At 25.1% G+C, this 27,381-nt stretch overlaps 1 protein-coding gene across 1 annotated transcript in view; it reads left to right on the top strand.

Moving 5' to 3' along the window:
- Positions 1-881: 881 nt before the first annotated feature.
- LOC111641970 (orexin receptor type 1-like) overlaps positions 882-27,381 on the top strand; it is a 95,604-nt gene continuing 69,104 nt past the window's right edge. The window contains exons 1-2 of the mRNA XM_023388232.1: positions 882-941; positions 24,796-25,290. Of these exons, the coding sequence (XP_023244000.1) occupies positions 24,853-25,290 (438 nt within the window). The 5' untranslated portion in view covers positions 882-941; positions 24,796-24,852. The remainder of the gene's footprint in view (positions 942-24,795; positions 25,291-27,381) is intronic.

The raw sequence follows: 27,381 nt of genomic DNA, 5'->3' as shown, positions 1-27,381 counted from the left end.
TTTATAATAGATACATTTTGATCCACAACAACGCGTGGCGGGGTCTGCTAGTCTTTATATAAAAATTTTGTATATTCTTTTACATAAACTAAAGATATTGATAAAAGTAAAAACTTTAGGTATATGTGATGCATTTTACATAGAAGAAACAACAGAACAGATTAGAAATTATATAAGTGATCACGAAATATGTTTTAGTCGAAAGGATAATATCAAAATAACTGATCAATGTTATCCTTATCTGAAAGAAGAAGTAACTATTACCTTCGTATCGTAACTAAGTCAATAATTTATTTATAATTTTTTGTATGGAAAAACTAAAAGTTTCATCTAATAGTTGAAACTCCTAGACTTATGGAAAGTTTAAATTAATCCATCAGCTATTCCAGAAGAGAAATTATAATTAATATTTCCGTGCTTTTACATTCCCTAAAATTATCCATATGAGGCTTTTTGTAAAACGATTTATAAAAATAATTTGGAGGATGTCGTTCAATATAAACATTTTATAATTTATACAGTTTGCTTTGAGAAAAAAGGTACAATAATTTGTAAACAAATGAAATTATACAAACTCATTAAAGAATTAGAATTTACGTTTCCAAACTTATTCAGTTTGTTGCGCTCTTGCTCTTCCCAAACTTGTTTTTCTTGCGCTCCTCTCAAGTAATGATAACGAAGAAAGGTCGTTAGCAGTATTAAAGAGAGTGAAAAAAAATACATGAGCGGAACAACGGGGGATAAATTCACTTGCAATATTGTCTATCCAGGTGAAAAGTATCGAAACGGTTAGTTTTGATGAAGGAATAAAAGAATTTTTCTATATAAAAACTCGAAAAAGCATTTTCTAATTTAAGTTTTGACCTATTTAGGCTACCTTCTATATATATATATATATACATATATCTATTTGTGTGCGTATATATAATTTTTAATTAAAGGTAAGTATATTAAAATACTTATATTATAATTCTAATTTAATTTTACTTAAAATAATACTTGTAGTACTTTGAGTAATATATATGTATATAATTTGTCTACAAATTAATGTTATTAAAATATAAAGTTTTAATAATTTTATTATTTAATTTTTAAGTCAATTTCAAATCGAAGGTTAAATACTGTGAAAAAAAAAGTTAACAAAATGGATATAAAATTTTTCCATGATATAATTTAATTAAAAATAACGGGGATATAACAAAAATATTATTTTTTTATTTTGCGATTTTTATAAAACTTTTCAAATATTTCATTTTTTATAATACTGTTTTCTGAAAAAAACATTTTTAGTGTAGAAAATATAAAAATATATAGAAAAATCTTATTATTTTTCGTAAAAAAAAACTTTTTCTTTAATTTTATTTCCTCTTTGTTCTTTGTAATCCGATATGATGTACTGTTGAGGTTATAGTACAATTATTTATGTTACATATACTGTCAAATAAATATATATTTTAGCATTAGTGATCCATAAATTAAAATTTTATAAAGAGAATATATTTTATATGAATTTTTATAATTTTTCGTAAAATATACGTCTTTTAAATTAACAAAACTTTAAAAAAAAGTAATAACAATATCCTTTATTCAATTATTAGTTTATCGAAACCAACAAGTTAATTAAAATTTTCTAAAATAGAAATCATTTATTAATTAAGAATCTGAATATCTTATGTAATTAATGATTTTAAATCGCGTTATATGATTCAATAACTTATAAAACAACTCAAAAAAGTTTTTCAACTCTTAAAAAAATAAATTAAATGATATAATAGTTTGGAATAACAGTTCAGAACTTTATCCTTCAATCACCGTGATGTCATATAACAGCGATCCATTATCTTGCTATTATCTTCAATTTTCTTTAACCATCATCTTACGGGTGAGATACAAATGTACCTCAGGCTTATTAAAAACATTAATCATTTTTTCGTCTTGCAGTTTTAATGTATGCTTAAAAAATCATTCAAGTATTAAGGATATAAGTATTAGAGAACTTTTATAATAAAAGATATAAAATGCTAATTTATGATTGTTTACAATTTATATGCGAATATTTATTAACCTTTTCAAACTTAATATCTTACAAATGAAAATAATTTCACAACTCATTACATTTCGCAATACTTTTAACTGCATAAATTCCATAAATAACCTATTAAATGTCTGGTGGACTCATGAATGTCTGTTAAATTCTTGTTCAGATAGGTTCTTTTTATATTTATTTAAAACTGGAATTTATGGACAATTTTTAAAAATAAAACAATTTTATTATAGCAGACTCTAAATATTTTTATAAACTATGTGTAATTTTATTGATAAAAGTTTTAAGAAACTCCGAATTCCATAAATATGTATGTGAAAATCACTTAATAAAATCGTAAGTTCGTACAGCTTTTCACTCTTCTCATCAAAAATTCGTCTTATTTGATTGTGTTTATTTAAATTATCGAATTAAAAATTTAAATATAATATTTATGTTTCTGTTTATTTCAAAATGCCCAAGAAAGTATCCGGCTATATACTTTTTCACTAGCCAGAGTTTATGAAACGTGGAAAGTTGAAATATTTTATTTTCGAATTATACATAAAAGTATGTAAATTATTATATAAATAAATAATTAATTAAATTTTTACAGTATATATTTTAAATTTTTTATAACGAAACGTTTGTATAAATTAAATTTTCAATAAATTTTCGGATTTGTTAGCATGTTATATTAAAAACATCCGAAAAATTGAAATTTATAGACACTTGTCTGGCATTACTCAGACAGGTTATCATTAACTAAACCGAGTAATAAAAATGTCTTAAAGAAAATTAATTAAGCTTACACATTATTTAATTTGATAAAAACTTAATTACTAATGTATAAATAATGTAAATACCATGTTCTTAAAAAATGTCATCAAAATAATTTATAAAACATTGACATAATATAGACAAGGGCGTTATTATATAGGAGTTATCATTATATTCGACGTTTGGAGGGATGGGTCATTTCAGTCGGAAAATATATTTCACAGTCGGGAAATGATCAAATGATATAGCTATGAACCGTTACATATCGGTCAAACTTATGAGTATATAACTTTGTAAATAAATAACTTATAATATTTATTTAATCAGTTTTTAAACCTTTAAAGTGTGTTATTAATTTATAAATTGATGTTAAAGTTTAAACTAATAACTCATTAGCTTTTATAGGTTTGTAACCGTATTTTCTTTAAAACTTCTAAACCCTTCGTTACTGTTATTTTAAATACAGAATAAAGTGCGCAAATAGTCGGGAATTTTGGTTATTGAATCGGCTATTTTTGTCTTACTTCTCTCCAAAACTAACGACGCTACTGAATATAAAGCACCTGTTTCAATTAAGAATTTTATCAGAAAAATTTAGAAATATTTAAAAACTTATATAATAAAATAAATTATTATTATTATTATTATTTTCTTAAAATTCTAAACTTTCTAAATTTAAATAACTTCTTTCAAGACACCATCTGGATAAACAACTTTGGAACATAAGTTTTCACATATTCACTAGTCTTTAAATAGCAATCTTTTATAGATGAAATGTAATTTTCACTTTATTATGTAACTTTATCCGTGCTTATAAATCCGAGGTAAGTTCTGTATAATATTCTCATTACACATGGAAGTATGTATTCTAATATATAGGCTATATATATACTGTTTATTTATTGATTTTAAAAATATTTTATTTTATTTTATTTTCAACTATAAATTTCTCTAGAGAATCAAGCTAATGAGTTGAAGAAAAAATAAAGTGATAAATAGTTAATTATTACTTAATGGAAAAATTGTGTTGTGTTGTAAAAACTGGTTTAATTTTTTCTAAGATACTTAAATTATTATAATAATTTTTTTTTAAATTATAAAGTAAAATAAACAATATTTTAATACCTTTTGTTAAATATTTTACTTGTTTATTTATTTTTTTTCATATCCTTGTTTTGGTTATGGTTCTATACTTTATACTAGAAGCAATATGCCCAGTGGAGTGCCTATTGAATGATAAAATCGAATTGTTTTTTTTTTTTGTTTTTCTATTTTTATCTGCAGATAAAATATAGGAAAAAAATATAAATTTATTTATTTATTTTTTATTCATATTCTTTGCAATTCAAAACAACAGTTTTTGCCAGCCACATTCGTTATATTTTAATATTATTTATTTTCTGTCACAATTTCATATTTTAAATTCCAGTTTCCGTTAGAAATATTTTTATTATTTTTTATTTTTTTGGGGTTTAACTTTTCATATAAGAACATACGTTCTTTGTCCTGTGTCAATAAGGATTTCAATGTGTTAATATCATGGTTTGAAGGCTACAAATGTTATGATTGTCGCTTTCTTGTATGTGGGTGTCAAGTTCTTCGTCATAAATATGTTAAATTCTAAAAAATACGCACTGAAGTTTCACATACGTTATAGAAACATTTGATAGTATAACTTAGCTTTTAATAATGTTTAAATTTATCCTTTCTTCAGGCAAGTCCTTATTTTATATTGTTACCATTCTTTGTTTTCAAGTTAAATTTATCTTATTTAATTGTTTAAAAACACTATACTTATTATGGTTTTTTATATTTGAATATAATTATAAAAATAAAAAATTAATTTAATATCATTTTTCCAATTTTTATTCAATAAAAGCAGACACATGAAAAAGCTATGATAGATTACACACAGTCAAATCTCTGAACAATGGTCATTGACGTGAACATAAAAAATAGCCGTTGTTAGGAAGTGGCAACTGTTTGGTGGTTATTTTGTATGCATTTTTGTTAAAAGTTTCTGGAAAAATGGCCACTGATTAAAGGTGGCCGTTATTGGCGATTCGCTTTTGGCACTCGGCACCGCTTTTTTTACTTTATTCTGGTTTTTAAAAAGTAAAATTAGAATTCATACTTTTATTGATTAGTGAAAGCCAGAAGTTTAAAAGAAGTCATTTACCATAAAAATATTCTACATAATGCATGCAAAAGCAGTTTAATTCTAACAAAATAATAATAATAATAATAATAAGTTTAATTAAAAAATAACATTTTTATTCAAGTGTTAGGTAGACGTCACCTGTAGCCTACTGAAGAAAGTTTGGGAAATTCATTAGTCTATGGGAGAACACAACTTCATATTTAGCCTTTTTTCAAACAAAAGTCGCATCTTATATGCCATAAAATACGTTAATAGTTATGTTCATCTGTTTTAAAATTAATAAATTCATTTTAGTTCACTAAGGAAAATATTTGTATGGAAAATCTTTTGTCGTTTTATTAGAGAATTTAAGATTTCCTTCGTTTCTTCATGATTTCTTTAATGTTATAAAATAAACTTCTTTGCTTGAAAAAAATAGAAAAATTATAATTTCAATAATAATACTTGATGAATTTCTTTAATATCATTTATCTTTAGAATGAAAAAGTATAGCAAATACAAAATATTTAAATAAAAAAAATTTCAAGCTTAAAAACTTATTTAGTAACAAAGAAAATATTAAAAAGATATTTTAACATAATCAATACTATGTGATTACGAACATACACGCATTAATTTTTCTTTAAATTGTTTTCTTAAAATTAACATAAATTTTCATTTTTTAATTCGTGTTTTTAATATAAAAAATGGTTTTTCATATTACATATTTATATTTTTATATATTTTTTAACTTCTTTTTATTACATGATTTCGTTAATTAATTTTATATATTTTTAATTTTATTATTTTCAAAAGTATGTTTTTGAAACATCATTACTTTAACCCATTTTGCACGTTCATAAATTTAAAATATTTCTAAAAATTTTAAATATACAAACATTTATCTGATATGATAAATATTCTTATTCATGAATTACCACTTTTTAAAATTCTTTACACATCTAATTTTTCATCTATTTATTATTATTTAATAAATAATATAAAATTTTGAAATAAGAATTTATAAGACTTTTGTCAGAATTAAAAAAAAAACTTTAAAGTTTAAAATTTATACAATAAAAAAATGTATTGGGTTATAGTATAGTAAATAGCAATTTTAAAAATGTCTAGCTTGATAAATGGCTTCAAATATGTGCAAATAATTGTTAGGTATAAATCATCAGAGTTGAGATCAATACAATCTTCTGATGTGTCTATAGAACTTAACAGATGCTTGGTTTCATTTAATGGAAAGTCCATCGCGCTAGCAAATGAATGTAATGGTTGTTGCGGTTGCACCTGCTTCATAGCAGCAAGAAGTGATTATTTATTCATTAAATAGCCCACAAATTGATTATTTAACTACTTTAAAATTTGTTCTTCTTTCTTACAATCTATTTTAAAAATTATGTGTATTTTAATAAAAGATCGAACACAAAAATTATATATTTTCATCATATATTTCGATCGACTTTTATTTTCTTATGAAAATTAATCTCTAAATAAATAATTAATTTTTATTACTTTATCGATTTTAAATAATTTTCTTGATGTCTTCTTTAAATTTGGGATGGATATAAATATTTTTAAAGTTTAATTTAAAAGTGTTTTTTTATAAGAATGTCATTATATATTTTAAAATTTTCAATATAAAAAAATTAAATTAATAATTATTTTATAATAATTGTAATATATTTATAAGTAGGAAAATTATTTGTAAAATTCATTTATTTAAATTACGTAATAAGTCATTTAAATTTATTTATGATGATATATTTTTAGTTTAGTTTATTATTCTAAGAAATAAATAATTATTTTATTCTCAGAATTAATAAAAATGAAAATTAAATCAAATGCTCGTGTTGTAATATAATTTTAATGCTGTAATTGATGCCGGATTAAGATTTCCGTGAAAAACTATTTATTGTTAAAAAATTCACTCGCGCTTTGCCAAAAATTGAACACGTATATATTTTTTTTATAAGGAAAATCTTTATAAATCTGTCTATATAATAAAATATAATTATATATAAAAGCTCGAAAGATTAATTACTAGCATTACTATAATAAACATTTTTTGTACATTCTTTATAAGATCTCTATCATGTTTAATGAACGAGGAATATGGGAAGCATAAGTGCAAAATAACACTTTCGAGCAAAAATTTACATTTTGTACATGAATATTGCGATATTGTGCGTGATGTACAACATTCACCAAACTATAAGCAAAATATTCGTGTACAGAACAATTTCATGGAACTCTATAATAATTGCTTCACGGGTATAAGTAATAATTAACTTGATAATAATAATGCCATTAGGTGTAAATGATAAATATTTGTGCCTCACGAAATCCAAATTTAGATGCTCGTATACAGTAGAGCCTCGATTATCCGACTCAATTGGGGACTGGGGTTGGTCGGATAATTGAAAAGTCGGATAATCGAAAAGTATGAAAAAAATCCATTATTAGTGTAGTATATTATTATATCCCATGTAATTAGTATATTAGTATATTAGTATATCGCTATTAACCTACTTTGCGTTGAATTTTCATCGATGTTAAGCCTAACAAAAATTTTTTAAAATAATAATCGTCGCTATTGTATCGTTAAAAATTAGAAAATTAAGCATCGTTTAAATACTGGCTCCCTTTCATGGTCGAATGAGTGTTGCCAGCTAAAACACGTAAAAATAATATTAAAGTAGCCAAGACATAGCCAAATATTGTAGCGCCACATCACATTGTAGCGGACATTTTAAATTTGCCGACTAGGACGGTCGGTTAACCGAGGTGTCGGTTAATCGGGGTCGGATAATCGAGGCTCTACTGTATAAACTATAATGCTCCAGTCACATATAAAATTGCCTCAAAACCAGTTCTGGATATTTTTATGTACAGAATGTTTTAAAGATATAACGAGAAATATATGATTTATTCTTTTAATGAATTAATATTATTAAATCAAAGTATACTTAGTTAATATAGTACTATTAAGTGTGATCTTAAGATCATTAAAATATTGTTACTCTACTATTGTATCACCATTATGACAACATTACTCAAATAATAATAGTTTAAACTTATAACTCATATTATTATGTATTTCCAAGATTTTAGTTAGCCTACATATTTATAGAATTATTTTGCTATAATTTGAAAAATAGTATTACAAATCTATTTCTGTTTCTATTTTATGGATAAAACGACTTAGTTTACTTGTAAATTTTTTTTAGTTTATAAATAATAGAAATACTTTTTCAAATGGATAAAGTAATTTTATTAAATTTCTAATCACGAATATAATATAAAAATTTCAATTTTGTAAGTAACTATTTTGATTTAGGGATTCCTGTTTCTATAAACAAAACTGATCCTGTTTTATGGTAAAAAGTAGGCTATTTTATTTAAAATACTTAAATTCTTCTGAACATAATAATGCTCAACAAACATTAAAATAGCACAAATGTAATTTAAATTTAACTTGTGTGTTGACTGTCGCTATTGATAAATAAAAAAGTAAATTTTTGTACTATCAAAAACCTTAACTAGTAGCAATAAAATTAAATTTTCTCTAATAAATAAAATACTTGTCATTAAAACAAGTTTCGGTTAAATTTATCATTCTTATACTACATTTTAAATTGCATTAATATTTATTTAATATTCTGACNTTATTATTTAATAAATAATATAAAATTTTGAAATAAGAATTTATAAGACTTTTGTCAGAATTAAAAAAAAAACTTTAAAGTTTAAAATTTATACAATAAAAAAATGTATTGGGTTATAGTATAGTAAATAGCAATTTTAAAAATGTCTAGCTTGATAAATGGCTTCAAATATGTGCAAATAATTGTTAGGTATAAATCATCAGAGTTGAGATCAATACAATCTTCTGATGTGTCTATAGAACTTAACAGATGCTTGGTTTCATTTAATGGAAAGTCCATCGCGCTAGCAAATGAATGTAATGGTTGTTGCGGTTGCACCTGCTTCATAGCAGCAAGAAGTGATTATTTATTCATTAAATAGCCCACAAATTGATTATTTAACTACTTTAAAATTTGTTCTTCTTTCTTACAATCTATTTTAAAAATTATGTGTATTTTAATAAAAGATCGAACACAAAAATTATATATTTTCATCATATATTTCGATCGACTTTTATTTTCTTATGAAAATTAATCTCTAAATAAATAATTAATTAAATTTTTACAGTATATATTTTAAATTTTTTATAACGAAACGTTTGTATAAATTAAATTTTCAATAAATTTTCGGATTTGTTAGCATGTTATATTAAAAACATCCGAAAAATTGAAATTTATAGACACTTGTCTGGCATTACTCAGACAGGTTATCATTAACTAAACCGAGTAATAAAAATGTCTTAAAGAAAATTAATTAAGCTTACACATTATTTAATTTGATAAAAACTTAATTACTAATGTATAAATAATGTAAATACCATGTTCTTAAAAAATGTCATCAAAATAATTTATAAAACATTGACATAATATAGACAAGGGCGTTATTATATAGGAGTTATCATTATATTCGACGTTTGGAGGGATGGGTCATTTCAGTCGGAAAATATATTTCACAGTCGGGAAATGATCAAATGATATAGCTATGAACCGTTACATATCGGTCAAACTTATGAGTATATAACTTTGTAAATAAATAACTTATAATATTTATTTAATCAGTTTTTAAACCTTTAAAGTGTGTTATTAATTTATAAATTGATGTTAAAGTTTAAACTAATAACTCATTAGCTTTTATAGGTTTGTAACCGTATTTTCTTTAAAACTTCTAAACCCTTCGTTACTGTTATTTTAAATACAGAATAAAGTGCGCAAATAGTCGGGAATTTTGGTTATTGAATCGGCTATTTTTGTCTTACTTCTCTCCAAAACTAACGACGCTACTGAATATAAAGCACCTGTTTCAATTAAGAATTTTATCAGAAAAATTTAGAAATATTTAAAAACTTATATAATAAAATAAATTATTATTATTATTATTATTTTCTTAAAATTCTAAACTTTCTAAATTTAAATAACTTCTTTCAAGACACCATCTGGATAAACAACTTTGGAACATAAGTTTTCACATATTCACTAGTCTTTAAATAGCAATCTTTTATAGATGAAATGTAATTTTCACTTTATTATGTAACTTTATCCGTGCTTATAAATCCGAGGTAAGTTCTGTATAATATTCTCATTACACATGGAAGTATGTATTCTAATATATAGGCTATATATATACTGTTTATTTATTGATTTTAAAAATATTTTATTTTATTTTATTTTCAACTATAAATTTCTCTAGAGAATCAAGCTAATGAGTTGAAGAAAAAATAAAGTGATAAATAGTTAATTATTACTTAATGGAAAAATTGTGTTGTGTTGTAAAAACTGGTTTAATTTTTTCTAAGATACTTAAATTATTATAATAATTTTTTTTTAAATTATAAAGTAAAATAAACAATATTTTAATACCTTTTGTTAAATATTTTACTTGTTTATTTATTTTTTTTCATATCCTTGTTTTGGTTATGGTTCTATACTTTATACTAGAAGCAATATGCCCAGTGGAGTGCCTATTGAATGATAAAATCGAATTGTTTTTTTTTTTTGTTTTTCTATTTTTATCTGCAGATAAAATATAGGAAAAAAATATAAATTTATTTATTTATTTTTTATTCATATTCTTTGCAATTCAAAACAACAGTTTTTGCCAGCCACATTCGTTATATTTTAATATTATTTATTTTCTGTCACAATTTCATATTTTAAATTCCAGTTTCCGTTAGAAATATTTTTATTATTTTTTATTTTTTTGGGGTTTAACTTTTCATATAAGAACATACGTTCTTTGTCCTGTGTCAATAAGGATTTCAATGTGTTAATATCATGGTTTGAAGGCTACAAATGTTATGATTGTCGCTTTCTTGTATGTGGGTGTCAAGTTCTTCGTCATAAATATGTTAAATTCTAAAAAATACGCACTGAAGTTTCACATACGTTATAGAAACATTTGATAGTATAACTTAGCTTTTAATAATGTTTAAATTTATCCTTTCTTCAGGCAAGTCCTTATTTTATATTGTTACCATTCTTTGTTTTCAAGTTAAATTTATCTTATTTAATTGTTTAAAAACACTATACTTATTATGGTTTTTTATATTTGAATATAATTATAAAAATAAAAAATTAATTTAATATCATTTTTCCAATTTTTATTCAATAAAAGCAGACACATGAAAAAGCTATGATAGATTACACACAGTCAAATCTCTGAACAATGGTCATTGACGTGAACATAAAAAATAGCCGTTGTTAGGAAGTGGCAACTGTTTGGTGGTTATTTTGTATGCATTTTTGTTAAAAGTTTCTGGAAAAATGGCCACTGATTAAAGGTGGCCGTTATTGGCGATTCGCTTTTGGCACTCGGCACCGCTTTTTTTACTTTATTCTGGTTTTTAAAAAGTAAAATTAGAATTCATACTTTTATTGATTAGTGAAAGCCAGAAGTTTAAAAGAAGTCATTTACCATAAAAATATTCTACATAATGCATGCAAAAGCAGTTTAATTCTAACAAAATAATAATAATAATAATAATAAGTTTAATTAAAAAATAACATTTTTATTCAAGTGTTAGGTAGACGTCACCTGTAGCCTACTGAAGAAAGTTTGGGAANACTTTGCGTTGAATTTTCATCGATGTTAAGCCTAACAAAAATTTTTTAAAATAATAATCGTCGCTATTGTATGGTTAAAAATTAGAAAATTAAGCATCGTTTAAATACTGGCTCCCTTTCATGGTCGAATGAGTGTTGCCAGCTAAAACACGTAAAAATAATATTAAAGTAGCCAAGACGTAGCCAAATATTGTAGCGCCACATCACATTGTAGCGGACATTTTAAATTTGCCGACTAGGACGGTCGGTTAACCGAGGTGTCGGTTAATCGGGGTCGGATAATCGAGGCTCTACTGTATAAACTATAATGCTCCAGTCACATATAAAATTGCCTCAAAACCAGTTCTGGATATTTTTATGTACAGAATGTTTTAAAGATATAACGAGAAATATATGATTTATTCTTTTAATGAATTAATATTATTAAATCAAAGTATACTTAGTTAATATAGTACTATTAAGTGTGATCTTAAGATCATTAAAATATTGTTACTCTACTATTGTATCACCATTATGACAACATTACTCAAATAATAATAGTTTAAACTTATAACTCATATTATTATGTATTTCCAAGATTTTAGTTAGCCTACATATTTATAGAATTATTTTGCTATAATTTGAAAAATAGTATTACAAATCTATTTCTGTTTCTATTTTATGGATAAAACGACTTAGTTTACTTGTAAATTTTTTTTAGTTTATAAATAATAGAAATACTTTTTCAAATGGATAAAGTAATTTTATTAAATTTCTAATCACGAATATAATATAAAAATTTCAATTTTGTAAGTAACTATTTTGATTTAGGGATTCCTGTTTCTATAAACAAAACTGATCCTGTTTTATGGTAAAAAGTAGGCTATTTTATTTAAAATACTTAAATTCTTCTGAACATAATAATGCTCAACAAACATTAAAATAGCACAAATGTAATTTAAATTTAACTTGTGTGTTGACTGTCGCTATTGATAAATAAAAAAGTAAATTTTTGTACTATCAAAAACCTTAACTAGTAGCAATAAAATTAAATTTTCTCTAATAAATAAAATACTTGTCATTAAAACAAGTTTCGGTTAAATTTATCATTCTTATACTACATTTTAAATTGCATTAATATTTATTTAATATTCTGACATGCATTTCTGATATTTTAAATATGTTAATTATTAATATTTTTAAGCGTATTTTAGTATATTGATATATTAAAATGTGCTAAAAATACTTTTATAATATTCCTTTGTTTATTAATTTAACTTATTAAGTTATCAAATAAACTCTAATTTTCAGATACATAATTATGTGTAAAAATATGTTTAATATTACTCTAACAATTAAATCAAGGTAAATTTTCTTTAAAGCATATTTCTTATTAAATTTTTATTTTCAATTATTAATAAGGTATAATATTTATATAATTATAATTTTAAAGTAAATTTAAAAAGTAATTATAATTTTAAGCTGCATTTTTACGTTAGAAACAAGTTAAAATGCAGATATAATAAATTATTTTCTGCAAATACGTATAATAAATAAGACATAAAAATAATTTTTATATATGATTCTTTACAGATTTTAACTGTGGCATTGACTGCACTCGCTTATGTAGCAAATATTTGAAATAATAATAATGCTGAGTGTTAAAATTATAGCAATGTTATATTAAATAAATTATTCAAAATTATGCAAAAACTTAATTAACAATTTAAAGACGATTTCTTAAATGACGAAATTGCTATTTTGAGTTAAACTTTAAAATTTTATTTTGTATATTTTTATGCATAAATAAGTATAAATTATATTCGATTCATCTTTTGTTGAGCAATTTGCCCAATATAACGAAAAACATAAATAAAGTAATAATAAAGATTAATTCGCAACCTTAAATAATAAATTTAAATTTAATATTTGATAAATTACAATAAAATTATATGCATTTATATACTTATAATTTTATATTACATTTAAAAAAATTTTTAAATACCAGAAATATTTTAAAAATTATTATCTATTTTGATTTTTTTTCTTTCTCCCTTTTCTGCTGGGGAAAATATTAAATAAAAATATAACTTATTCACGATTTCATCTGAAAGCCCTCTAATTTAATAGGAGGCGATTTTTTAAAATTTTAAATTGTTTACAAAATAATTTTTCATCACTAATATTTTTCTAATCACATTACTTTTTGAATTAATATGAATATTTGTAAGACTTAAATTATTTAAGAGTAATATGCCAAAAGTCAATGAAATATATGAAATCTTTTTGTATATAATGAAAAATAACATCGTATATTACCTCTTATAAATTGATTTAGAAGTAGAAACATGCTGTAACTTTATTTATTTATAAAGAATAGTAGAAATTTTCTGTAAGTAATGAAACATTCAGATCCAATACACTAAATTTAAATATAATTTGACAACTTATAGGAATTTTTAAGTTAAAAATGTATTTATATTAATAGTATATTAATCACTTTAATCCAAATTTATTCAATAAATTTTGATTAAATAAATCATATCAATCATGTAGTGATGATTATAAATATATACGTATTTAATTATTTTGATTATAGTTATTATTTATTATGCTAACTATACACTATATACATAAGAATCTTCTTATGTTTGTATACCTGACATAAATAAATTCATTTTTTAATTATCAATAACATATTTCAAATTACTTCGTATTATACAATCACACAATCCAAGCAAATCATTAAATTTGACTCCTTGATTAATGGTTTTTTAGTTTGTGCGATTCAAATTATTTATTTTTTCTTATAAAATGTTATTTTTTCGTATTGTATTTGTTCATTTCTTATTGACAGTTTAAAAGCAACTTGCGAAAAGAATGAATATATAAATAAAAAGTAGAAAACGCTAGCAACTATAAAGAAATTGATATATTACTTTTAAAGTAATAATACATAAAATACAATAAATAATTTTAAAATATAGTAAACAAATATTTGTCAAGAAGTAAATTCGAATAAATAATAATAATAACGCTAGAAAATAACTATTTGTATTATCACTTTTCTCCAACACTTTTTACTTTTCCGGCTGTTATATATAACAGAGGAAATGTATGGCGATCGTTCAAAAAATGACCCCTCCCAAGATTTTTACATTTCTGAACTCAAGGGATTTTGAAACGTCGATAAATGCAAAGAAAAAAAAATTGGGAGTTTTTCAGTGTGTGTATGTAGGGGATACTATTTTGTTCATTCTGTTTGAAGCATAATAACTCCTGTGCCTTTTGTCGAAAATTTCTGAAAGTTTACAGAGAGGTTTGTGTATTACGGGCTTAATGTTATTAATTTTTGGTGATTAAAAGTCAAAAGGGTGGGAAGATAGAGGAGGTCCTGTCATATCTCGAGTATGGTAAACTTAATGAAGATTTTACTTGTTATTAGCATTTATAATTTTTTTTTATAAAACTTATCTCTACCCTCAAAATTAAGCGTTTTGCTATTTTTTAAATATTAGGTATATATAATATATAAAATATATATAATATTAAATAAAATATAATAACAGATGGCGCCACACGCAATCACAAATGTTGCCAGGAAAGTTACGCAACTCAGCTGGATTTTTTAAATATGTACTTATAGTAGCCTACTGTATTATAAACATTATTTGATAAATAACTTTCAGCAGTTCTATAAACAGAATAAAATAAAAATACACAGGCTTATTTAATTTTTAAAATTAAATATTGTAAATTAGATCACGTGTTTCCTGGATTCACATGTTTTCAAAAATTCGGAATTAAAAAAAAAACAAAATGTAATAATAATTTTTTTATTTATCCTTAATTTCCGGACAAAAATTGTCATTTATCTCAAAACAATTGAAATTACTATACTACTTTTAATAATAAGTGATATGAATTTATAGCTTTCGCATATGTCGCAAAATAATTGTAAAATCGGCCTTTTCGTAGAAAGACGCCCCAAGTTGATTTGATTGACCTATAGTCAGTCATCCGCCGATGGACAGTTCAAATGGCTTTTGAATTATCAAAAAAATGCTAAGAAGTTTGTTTATTTAAGGCTATTACACTCTAAAAGAGCAGCAGAGGTATCCTTAGAACTCCTTAAAATATTTCTTGAATTAGAAACTCCACACATTCTCCAAAATGACAACGGTCAATTTGTGTCAAATATCATTCAGGAATTGATATCGCTCTGGTCAGAATGCATAAAGCATCCACAGACTCAAGGGAGTACAAAGAGAAACAATCAAGATATTGAAAACATGCTACATAGTTGAATGCAGGACAACAATTCAACAAAGTGGAACATTGATACTTCGTACAATGGCAGAATTACTCTCTATATCGGATGATCGGGAGTTCACCGTAACGATTTCTTTGTGGTTGCAATCCCAAAATTGGATTCAATAGCACAGGACTTCCAAAAGCAGTTCTTGAAAAAATGATCACTGAAGAAGAATTAAAGGATATCACCAATGCTCAAAATGATACTATTAAAACAGGACAAAGGTTTGAGACTTATAAGCACATCAGAAAATGTTTCACTACCTAACATAAGCAGACCCTCAGAGAAGTGCTGGTGAAATGTTCTTCTTGCACCCAGCAGATAATTGAAATAGATTCAAATCACGCTAAAGTTGAAGTGTGATGTTCAAGTTGTCAAAATGAACTTAATATTTCTATCGACACGGGTAGAGCGTTTAAAAATATTAAACGTGTAACAGAAAAAAAAATTATAGAGTAAGCCGCCAAAAAACTCCCTACTGTGAATGTTGTTAGCTCGGTGACAGTAGCGGTTCCAAAATTGATCGGGACCACTTGACACAAAAATGTTGAAGGAAAGATAGTAGAGTATATAAATGCAATGTACAATGTCGGAACTGAAGCAGGGATAATTAAAAATTGGTTTTCACAAAATGAAATTCAGCCCTCAAGTTTTCATTTATAGGGACAATTCCATATAAAACCATTTCACTACGAGAAGTAGTAGCTGCTCAGTCACCATTTCGAGGGCAAGGCTTCAGAGATGACTTTGCATGCCATTGAAAACACACTATTGCACAAAGAGATGCGCTTGCTACAAAAATGAACTAAAGTGCAATTCAAAGTGTCATTCAAGTCTGACGTGTGCCAATAAATAACGAGGATAAGTAAATAGCTTTTATTAAAATAATCGTTGATAAGTGTGCTCAATAATGGAATTGTTCTTTTCACTTTATAAACTAAAACAAATATATTTATACTATATTACTTATTTTACTTTTAAAGTGTCGTTTTATTACACTGTAAAATATTTTTAAGTGTTTTCTTTCATAAAAAAATATTTTAATGACTAGTTTTGTAAACGTTCTTGTTTTTCTGACAATAAATTTCTTTTTTGTTTTTAAAACAATTGCAAATTTCCTTGATCTAATGGTAATTACCAGATACGACTGTGAAAAGGCTGGGAGTAAGTCTTTTTACAAAACGACTAGAATTAGTAGGCCATTTTGTAATCGATTGCAACTATTACATAAAGGCTGCAGGTTTCTAACCGTATTACAAAATGGCTGTGATTCGTCAGCCTAATTGTGATAAAAACATTTTTTCGACAAAAAGGCAAAGTTTTGAAAAAAATCCTTTCTACAAATCGAAGCAGGATAATTGTAAAATCAGCCTTTTATTATTATACTAAAATTATTATGCTCATAATATATTATGAGTATAATAATTTTATACTGATTCAAATTATTTATTTTTTCTTATAAAATGTTATTTTTTCGTATTGTATTTGTTCATTTCTTATTGACAGTTTAAAAGCAACTTGCGAAAAGAATGAATATATAAATAAAAAGTAGAAAACGCTAGCAACTATAAAGAAATTGATATATTACTTTTAAAGTAATAATACATAAAATACAATAAATAATTTTAAAATATAGTAAACAAATATTTGTCAAGAAGTAAATTCGAATAAATAATAATAATAACGCTAGAAAATAACTATTTGTATTATCACTTTTCTCCAACACTTTTTACTTTTCCGGCTGTTATATATAACAGAGGAAATGTATGGCGATCGTTCAAAAAATGACCCCTCCCAAGATTTTTACATTTCTGAACTCAAGGGATTTTGAAACGTCGATAAATGCAAAGAAAAAAAAATTGGGAGTTTTTCAGTGTGTGTATGTAGGGGATACTATTTTGTTCATTCTGTTTGAAGCATAATAACTCCTGTGCCTTTTGTCGAAAATTTCTGAAAGTTTACAGAGAGGTTTGTGTATTACGGGCTTAATGTTATTAATTTTTGGTGATTAAAAGTCAAAAGGGTGGGAAGATAGAGGAGGTCCTGTCATATCTCGAGTATGGTAAACTTAATGAAGATTTTACTTGTTATTAGCATTTATAATTTTTTTTTATAAAACTTATCTCTACCCTCAAAATTAAGCGTTTTGCTATTTTTTAAATATTAGGTATATATAATATATAAAATATATATAATATTAAATAAAATATAATAACAGATGGCGCCACACGCAATCACAAATGTTGCCAGGAAAGTTACGCAACTCAGCTGGATTTTTTAAATATGTACTTATAGTAGCCTACTGTATTATAAACATTATTTGATAAATAACTTTCAGCAGTTCTATAAACAGAATAAAATAAAAATACACAGGCTTATTTAATTTTTAAAATTAAATATTGTAAATTAGATCACGTGTTTCCTGGATTCACATGTTTTCAAAAATTCGGAATTAAAAAAAAAACAAAATGTAATAATAATTTTTTTATTTATCCTTAATTTCCGGACAAAAATTGTCATTTATCTCAAAACAATTGAAATTACTATACTACTTTTAATAATAAGTGATATGAATTTATAGCTTTCGCATATGTCGCAAAATAATTGTAAAATCGGCCTTTTCGTAGAAAGACGCCCCAAGTTGATTTGATTGACCTATAGTCAGTCATCCGCCGATGGACAGTTCAAATGGCTTTTGAATTATCAAAAAAATGCTAAGAAGTTTGTTTATTTAAGGCTATTACACTCTAAAAGAGCAGCAGAGGTATCCTTAGAACTCCTTAAAATATTTCTTGAATTAGAAACTCCACACATTCTCCAAAATGACAACGGTCAATTTGTGTCAAATATCATTCAGGAATTGATATCGCTCTGGTCAGAATGCATAAAGCATCCACAGACTCAAGGGAGTACAAAGAGAAACAATCAAGATATTGAAAACATGCTACATAGTTGAATGCAGGACAACAATTCAACAAAGTGGAACATTGATACTTCGTACAATGGCAGAATTACTCTCTATATCGGATGATCGGGAGTTCACCGTAACGATTTCTTTGTGGTTGCAATCCCAAAATTGGATTCAATAGCACAGGACTTCCAAAAGCAGTTCTTGAAAAAATGATCACTGAAGAAGAATTAAAGGATATCACCAATGCTCAAAATGATACTATTAAAACAGGACAAAGGTTTGAGACTTATAAGCACATCAGAAAATGTTTCACTACCTAACATAAGCAGACCCTCAGAGAAGTGCTGGTGAAATGTTCTTCTTGCACCCAGCAGATAATTGAAATAGATTCAAATCACGCTAAAGTTGAAGTGTGATGTTCAAGTTGTCAAAATGAACTTAATATTTCTATCGACACGGGTAGAGCGTTTAAAAATATTAAACGTGTAACAGAAAAAAAAATTATAGAGTAAGCCGCCAAAAAACTCCCTACTGTGAATGTTGTTAGCTCGGTGACAGTAGCGGTTCCAAAATTGATCGGGACCACTTGACACAAAAATGTTGAAGGAAAGATAGTAGAGTATATAAATGCAATGTACAATGTCGGAACTGAAGCAGGGATAATTAAAAATTGGTTTTCACAAAATGAAATTCAGCCCTCAAGTTTTCATTTATAGGGACAATTCCATATAAAACCATTTCACTACGAGAAGTAGTAGCTGCTCAGTCACCATTTCGAGGGCAAGGCTTCAGAGATGACTTTGCATGCCATTGAAAACACACTATTGCACAAAGAGATGCGCTTGCTACAAAAATGAACTAAAGTGCAATTCAAAGTGTCATTCAAGTCTGACGTGTGCCAATAAATAACGAGGATAAGTAAATAGCTTTTATTAAAATAATCGTTGATAAGTGTGCTCAATAATGGAATTGTTCTTTTCACTTTATAAACTAAAACAAATATATTTATACTATATTACTTATTTTACTTTTAAAGTGTCGTTTTATTACACTGTAAAATATTTTTAAGTGTTTTCTTTCATAAAAAAATATTTTAATGACTAGTTTTGTAAACGTTCTTGTTTTTCTGACAATAAATTTCTTTTTTGTTTTTAAAACAATTGCAAATTTCCTTGATCTAATGGTAATTACCAGATACGACTGTGAAAAGGCTGGGAGTAAGTCTTTTTACAAAACGACTAGAATTAGTAGGCCATTTTGTAATCGATTGCAACTATTACATAAAGGCTGCAGGTTTCTAACCGTATTACAAAATGGCTGTGATTCGTCAGCCTAATTGTGATAAAAACATTTTTTCGACAAAAAGGCAAAGTTTTGAAAAAAATCCTTTCTACAAATCGAAGCAGGATAATTGTAAAATCAGCCTTTTATTATTATACTAAAATTATTATGCTCATAATATATTATGAGTATAATAATTTTATACTGTAATTTATATTAAATAAAATATTAAATTCATTAAAAATTTAAAGATATGCGAATATTTCAATTATTAAAATATAAAAGTTTATTAAATACTGCAAATATTATTAGCCTTTAAAACTAACAACAGGACTTTTTTTAAATGTAAATTATGATTTCAATAGATTTTACTTGTATTTAATTCTTTCAAGGTCTTGTATAAACATTAAAATGCACACGTACTTGTGAAAAATTGATATTTTTGCCAAGTTCTTAAGTCAATAACATGTTATTATTATTTTCATTATTATCCTGAAAAGATTTCATATGCACTGAATAATATTTACAACAAAAGATTAAAAAATTATTTTATGTACTTTATTACTTGTTAGAAATTCTACTCCAGAACTCTCATTCCAGTAAATTGAATGCTAAAGTCCTTTATTCGTGTATATTTGCAAGCTTTACGAATAAACATTTCTTACATTCTCAACTCTAGCCTTAATTATTTTTTGTTTTATTGCAATTAAATCTCTTTATAAATGATAATTATACGGAAAAAGTGAAGAGGAAAATCATTTTAAACTATAGATATTTTTTTAAAAATCTACTTTTCCTTTAAACTTTTATTTTAAATGGATACCTTAGAGGGACTTTAATTAATTGTAAGTTATCTGTATATATTTTTCTCTATTTTAATGTAATAAAATGGGAATTATATTCGACAAATTCATAAAAATATGTTTCATTTTAGTGTCCTTAAATACCAAAGTCTTATTGCTTCAATAACTAACATCATCTATCCATTAGTTGGCAATGATCACTTTCATGCCTGGGAGTGTTACAAATACCGCACGAGATACCCATAGAAGTTTGACATGTTATTGTCAGTTGTCAGATTATATTACAGTCATCATCGACTGTGAAAATGTCACGCGAAAGTTGTTATATCGAATTTTCATAAAAGTACTGTCAATTGTTCGCACTTTAATATTCAAATGCCATAATGGAAGCATTAAATAAGTTAGATTATCTGAAAGATGAAAGACTTTCAGCATAAAAGTTCGAAAATTTAATTCTTTATAAATTTTTAAATTAGTTTCTGTTACTTTTAAACTGTTTTTCTCTTAACTTATTTATTCAATCTTTGTTTGTTAAATGTGTACAGTGGTTCAGAATTGTTTAAAAAGAAACATTTTTAATTATCCACTAGCAAAATAGTTTAAATATAAGTTTCAATTTTTACATTTTTATTCCATGTTTAAACATTTTATATTTAAATTAATTTTTTATTTAATAATTAATATAATTTTACTTATAAATATAAAGAAAGCAATAAATAATTCTATTAATATTAGTTAGCTTTATTTTTTGATTACTTAACAACCAATAAACATGTAAATTTGTCATTTAAATGTTTGTTTTGTAGTGATTTTAACATTTATCACGTAGTATATAGCATTAAAGTTTACTATTTTTAATATTAATAAAGTAAATAACAGCGTAATTTTCACAAAGTTGGTGATAATAATATACATTAGAATCAGAGAATTCAACTTTGTTTTGGAAGTTGAATTATATACGAAGATTTATGTCATTCAATATGGGAATGTTCTTGTTTGTAAGTTAATAAGAAACGAATGGATAGATCATCTAATCGGAATGAATTAGCTTGGCTGTAAGTCTAGTTGTTAATTTACTGTATATATCTCATAGTAGTAAAAATGCTTCATGGATATATGTAAACAAAAATATACACTATTACAAAATAAAGATCAGGAATAATTAGGAATATCAACTTTCGTGTATAAAAAAGAGGACATTACACAGATATTGTATAACAAAGGACATTTATAACAGAGTAGTTTGATTAGCTATGAATTAAAAACATTAAATAGACAATAAATAGTATTTTAAACTCAATGTTAAAAGTATTACCAACTGTTGCACAACGTCATCCTAATTAAGTGATTAAACTTTGTCAAACTCTAATTAAAAACTCTGACTTTCTCTGTTTATTAAGTCTCCCGAAACTATTACTTTAGAATAAGAAAATGAAATATTGAAACATCTCGTCGTCGGCCGATAATACAATATTTCACAAATAATAATGTAAAATAAAAACAAACGCAAATACCATTTTACTCTAAACGAAGACGAGAGGATAGTCCAGTTCAATGGAGGACGGTTGGCAGCAACACTATGAATAATTCATTTTTTATTTGCAAATGTAATTCTTTAAAAATAGGGAAATTCTCTAAGTTTATAAATTATGTTTTATATAACGTAATTGTCATATCTGTCTACTTTAATACTGAGTTAGAATAGTCGTTGCCAAGATATCTAGAATCTTCACAAGGTAAAATTTTATTCTTTTATTGTGTAAAAGATAATAAATTATTATTTCTAGGTTTTACTTTCCCGGTTGTTGTATATAACAGAGGGAAAGTACGGCGATCGGTTAAATAATGACCCGCCAAGTTTTTTATATTTTTAAACTCGGGAACCTTGAAATGTCGAAAAATACAAAAAAATTGGGTTTTTTTCTGTATGTAAAGATGTTTGTGTGGAGGGTCACGATTTTGTTCACCTACTTTAAAGCTCGATAACTCTCGTGCGTTTTCTCGACAATTTCTGAAATTTTGCAGGGAGGTTTGGGTATTAAGGGAATTGGTGCAAATGAATTTTGATGGTTATAGGTCAAGGGATTGGAGGAGATAGAGGGCCATATGTCATATTTCGAGTGGCCGGACTTAATGAAGATTTTACTCGTTATTAGCATTTACATTTATTTTTTAAGATAAATTCATATCAGATGGAGCTATACACAATTTTAACTTTTTTGCTGGGAAAGTTACGCAAGTGGTTGCTGGATTTTTATACATTTCATATCCGTTTTTCGTACTGATGTGAAGTGTTTATATTAATTTTAGTGCTACATATAAAGACAAAATTCAAACAAATTCTTCTAAATAAATCTCATTCTGTGTTATGTCATCATGAAAATTGAAATAACGTAAATGTTTGAGTGAATTTTTTCAAAATTTTTAGAATAATTATTGTTTGCGCAACAAAATTTTCTCCAAAAAATTAATTAAAATAATATTTTTACATTTTACAGCTTTTACAGCTTTTACAGACAGATTAATAATGCTATTATTAAATCTATTTAATCTTATAAAAGAGGCTTATTATTATTAAATCTATTTAATCTTATAAAAGAGGCTTATAGAAAAATTAAGATTAAAAATAAGTATTATAATTAATATTCTTTAAAGTTTTTCTACGAATATAACAATGTAATTGAGAAAAATAAATTCTAAATATAATAAAGATTTCATGGAAGAAAGTGTTATGTCAAAACATCATTGGCATAAATCTTTCTCCTTGAAGATCAACATGACATTACTCAAGCAAAATTCCAAATATGTAACTCTATTACAACTTTAGTAATTAATGGATTGTAGAATTAACATTTTAGCTAGATGAATCATTGCGTAGTAAACTAATGTATATATATAGTGATTGATACAGAAGTTTATGACATAAAGAATTTTACCGGCCAGACAAACAAACTGACTGTTAAACGACTAGGTTAAAAATTTCATTCTTATCGTAATTTTTCTTATTAATAAATTATTTTATATAATAATATCAAATATTTAGAATATTTTTTGTGTAAAATTTCTAATTTAGTTTTAATAAAATTTTTTTAAATAAAAAGAAGCAGTTTGTCTTAATTATAATAATTATATTTAACGATTGGTTAATTATACTTAAAGAAAGCTTAAATATCTAGAAAATTTTTCAGTACTTTTTTGAATAGTAAACTTTCTTTATTGCAATTTTAAATATTTTGATAACCTATTTATTTAAAAAGTACTAATTAAATAAATACAATCAAACTTCTGAACAACCGCCACAGATGAAAACGTAAAAAATGGTCATTGTTAGAAGGTGGCCGTCGTTTCGAGTTTACTTCGCCTGCATTTTTGTTTAAAAAATCCTGACAGAATGGCTACTGTTTAGAGGTTCGATTGTATATATAGTTACAATTTATTTTTATATTTATATTTATATTTTTATTTATATATTTAAATATATTTATTACCCTACATTAACCACATATATTACACATTATTAAAATACAAATATTAACAACATTAACATACAAACATACATAGTACAATATTATTATCAACAACATACAAATTAACAGATATATTTATTTAATATTTTATTTCATAGTAAATTATTAAATAATACATTGATATAAAACATGAAATAAAACATTAATAAATATATAATTGAATCTATATCTTAAAAAAGTGAATTTTAAGAAATATAAATTTGATTATGTATATAAAATAAAAATACTTATATTGATAATTAGATTTTTAGTTTTTAAATTAAAATGTTTTTATATTATATAAATTTTTAAAATGTTTAAATAAATTTATTTATTCACAGGAAAGGTGTGTTTGTAATTTCCTGTATAAGAATACAGAATCAAAAAAGGAGAAGAAAATGGAGGACTTTTCAATAGGAAATTTCTACGATACTAATTTGACGGGATTTGATAACTATATTAGTGACAATCTTACAATCGGATCAACACCAAATAATATCAGTAATACAACCGAATTATGTACAAATGAATACTGTGTTTCTGATGAAGAATATATAAGTATGATTGAAGATTACATATTTCCAAATCCTTATGAATGGGTGCTGGTAGCTTTTCATATAACAGTGTTCTTCGTAGGATTGATAGGAAATGCTTTAGTCTGCATATCCGTTTACAGAAATCACAGCATGAGAACTGTTACCAACTACTTTATTGTCAATTTGGCAGTTGCTGATTTCTTGGTCATACTGGTTTGTTTACCACCGACCGTTCTTTGGGACGTGACAGAAACGTGGTTTTTCGGTAGAATTATGTGCAAACTTGTTCTCTACTTACAGGTAACGTCTTTAAACTTATTTCTATCTGTTTTGAAGCTCAAATTGTATTAAAATATTTTGCATAAATTACACTTGTAATACTAGATAATTTAATTTCAAATATTAAATTATCTAGCATTACAAATCATTATAGTTTTAAATTTAAAAATTTTATTATTCTTTATTATACTAAGATTGTTTTAATCTTAAAATTTTTAGGAAAATGCTGAACTGAATTTTCTTTTAAAAATTTTTGCACTATTAATAGTTCAAAAACAATACGTAAACAACTTCAAGAAGCAAATTTTAATATTCATTTTCTGCTTGTTTGTGAACCTTATCATTAGCGATGATGCATAATTCAAGTAAAAATTTGTGTAGAAATTACATTTAAATATTAATAGGGTTGATTTCTATCTTGTACTATCTTATTACCGTGTTTGTTCAACAGATATCTTTCTAAAGGTCTAACTTCATTATATAAGAAGCATACATTTCGATGCTTCAAAAATTTTATCTTAAAACTGTTCTTAACTTGATAATTTCAGAGTTTTCTTTTCTTTTCGGAAATGCATTTGAAGTTCTTATAAAAACGAATAAATTAATATGAAATAAGATGATTTGTTCCGTTTGTTTTTCTTTCCATTTCTCGAGAGTGTACTTAACCTTCTGCCAAATGAATTCTATAATTTATATTATACTAATATATAGTGTATATCATATATTTAATCTATTCTGTATGTAGATTAAATCAACGTTAACATAATTTAATAATATAATTTAATAACTGTCGTGTTAAAACACTTCTTCGATCAGAAGTGTTTTAATAAACTAAAGATACAAGAAAGTTTTCACAAAGTTTCTGGAATAAATTGCATTATTAATTTTAATTTTATTTTATTAAAATTTGTGTATGTTAGAGAAGTTTATTACTGAAAAAATAATGTTTTTTAAATGAAGGTTTAGTTTATCTGGCGTAAAATATATTGAGGAACTATTTTTCAGAATAAGATGTGTTGAACCTAAAAGGAATTATTGTATAAAACTCGAGATATGATATTTTTCAGGGCTCAAGTTTGTTTCTTACTACTCCTATTGTTCAGAAATAATATTTTTTCTAACTTCTCTACTGAAACAAAATACTCCTTTTAGTTTTTATCACAAAAGAATTTATCTTTTTCGATTTTTTCAATGAATTAACGTTTTTCCAGTTCCCCTCCCCACAGGAAAAAAAATATTTTTTTTCAGTTTTTTGACGTAAAAATCTATGACCCGGTTTCTCGTTTATGATGACTTCGATATAACAAATTTCATCATAGAGTTTGAACTCTCGAAAAAATACGTTTGAGAAAACGGATAAACTATATATCAAGAATGGCAAGAAAATTGGGATAATGCCATTGGGAGAAATTTGTGGGATATATACCCACAAATTTCTATCAAATATTAAGAAATGGGGATTAAATGGTTCATTTTATTCCATGTTTTCAGCTCAAATATTAATTATCGAATTACGTAAATTTAGGCGTATTTACATAGATTAGTATAGATCAGTGGTTCCCAATTAGTTTTTCCTGCGTACCACTTCAAAAAAGAGCTCAAACTCGCGTACCCCTTATAGAAGAAATTCATATTAATTCATACTAATATTATAAATTCGAAGATAATTCTGTCTGTCTGTTACCTTTTCACGTCTAAACCGCTGAACAGTTTTAAATAAAATTGAGCACAGAGATAGCTTACATGTTGGAGATGGACATAGGCTATATTTTACTGCGAGAAAATATCTTATTCTCACGAGAAAATTCGATATAATGCGGGAGAAGCTGTGGTTAGACAGCTAGTGATAAATAGAATAATTTTTTTTACATTTATTATCTTTAAAATACAATTGTAATAACAATGAAAACAACATAAGATTATTTAATTTTAATGTGACAAATGTGCACGATTTTCTTTGCACAACTTTGTAAAATCTGGTTGCTTTTTGGTCAGCTTCAGTCTCAAGTCATCTTCGAGTCGAAATTGGTGACAATGTTTAGTTTTCATGTTTGTCATGGCTGAAAATCCGCTCTTGCAGTTGTATGTTGTGCAAAATGATAGTAAATATTT

Source organism: Centruroides sculpturatus, unplaced genomic scaffold (assembly GCF_000671375.1).
Source record: "Centruroides sculpturatus isolate CEXI.00-Female unplaced genomic scaffold, Cexi_2.0 scaffold113, whole genome shotgun sequence".
Lineage (NCBI taxonomy): Eukaryota > Metazoa > Arthropoda > Arachnida > Scorpiones > Buthidae > Centruroides > Centruroides sculpturatus.
The sequence above is the reverse complement of the archived record's forward strand: the minus strand, read 5'-3'. Positions and strand labels throughout refer to the sequence as shown.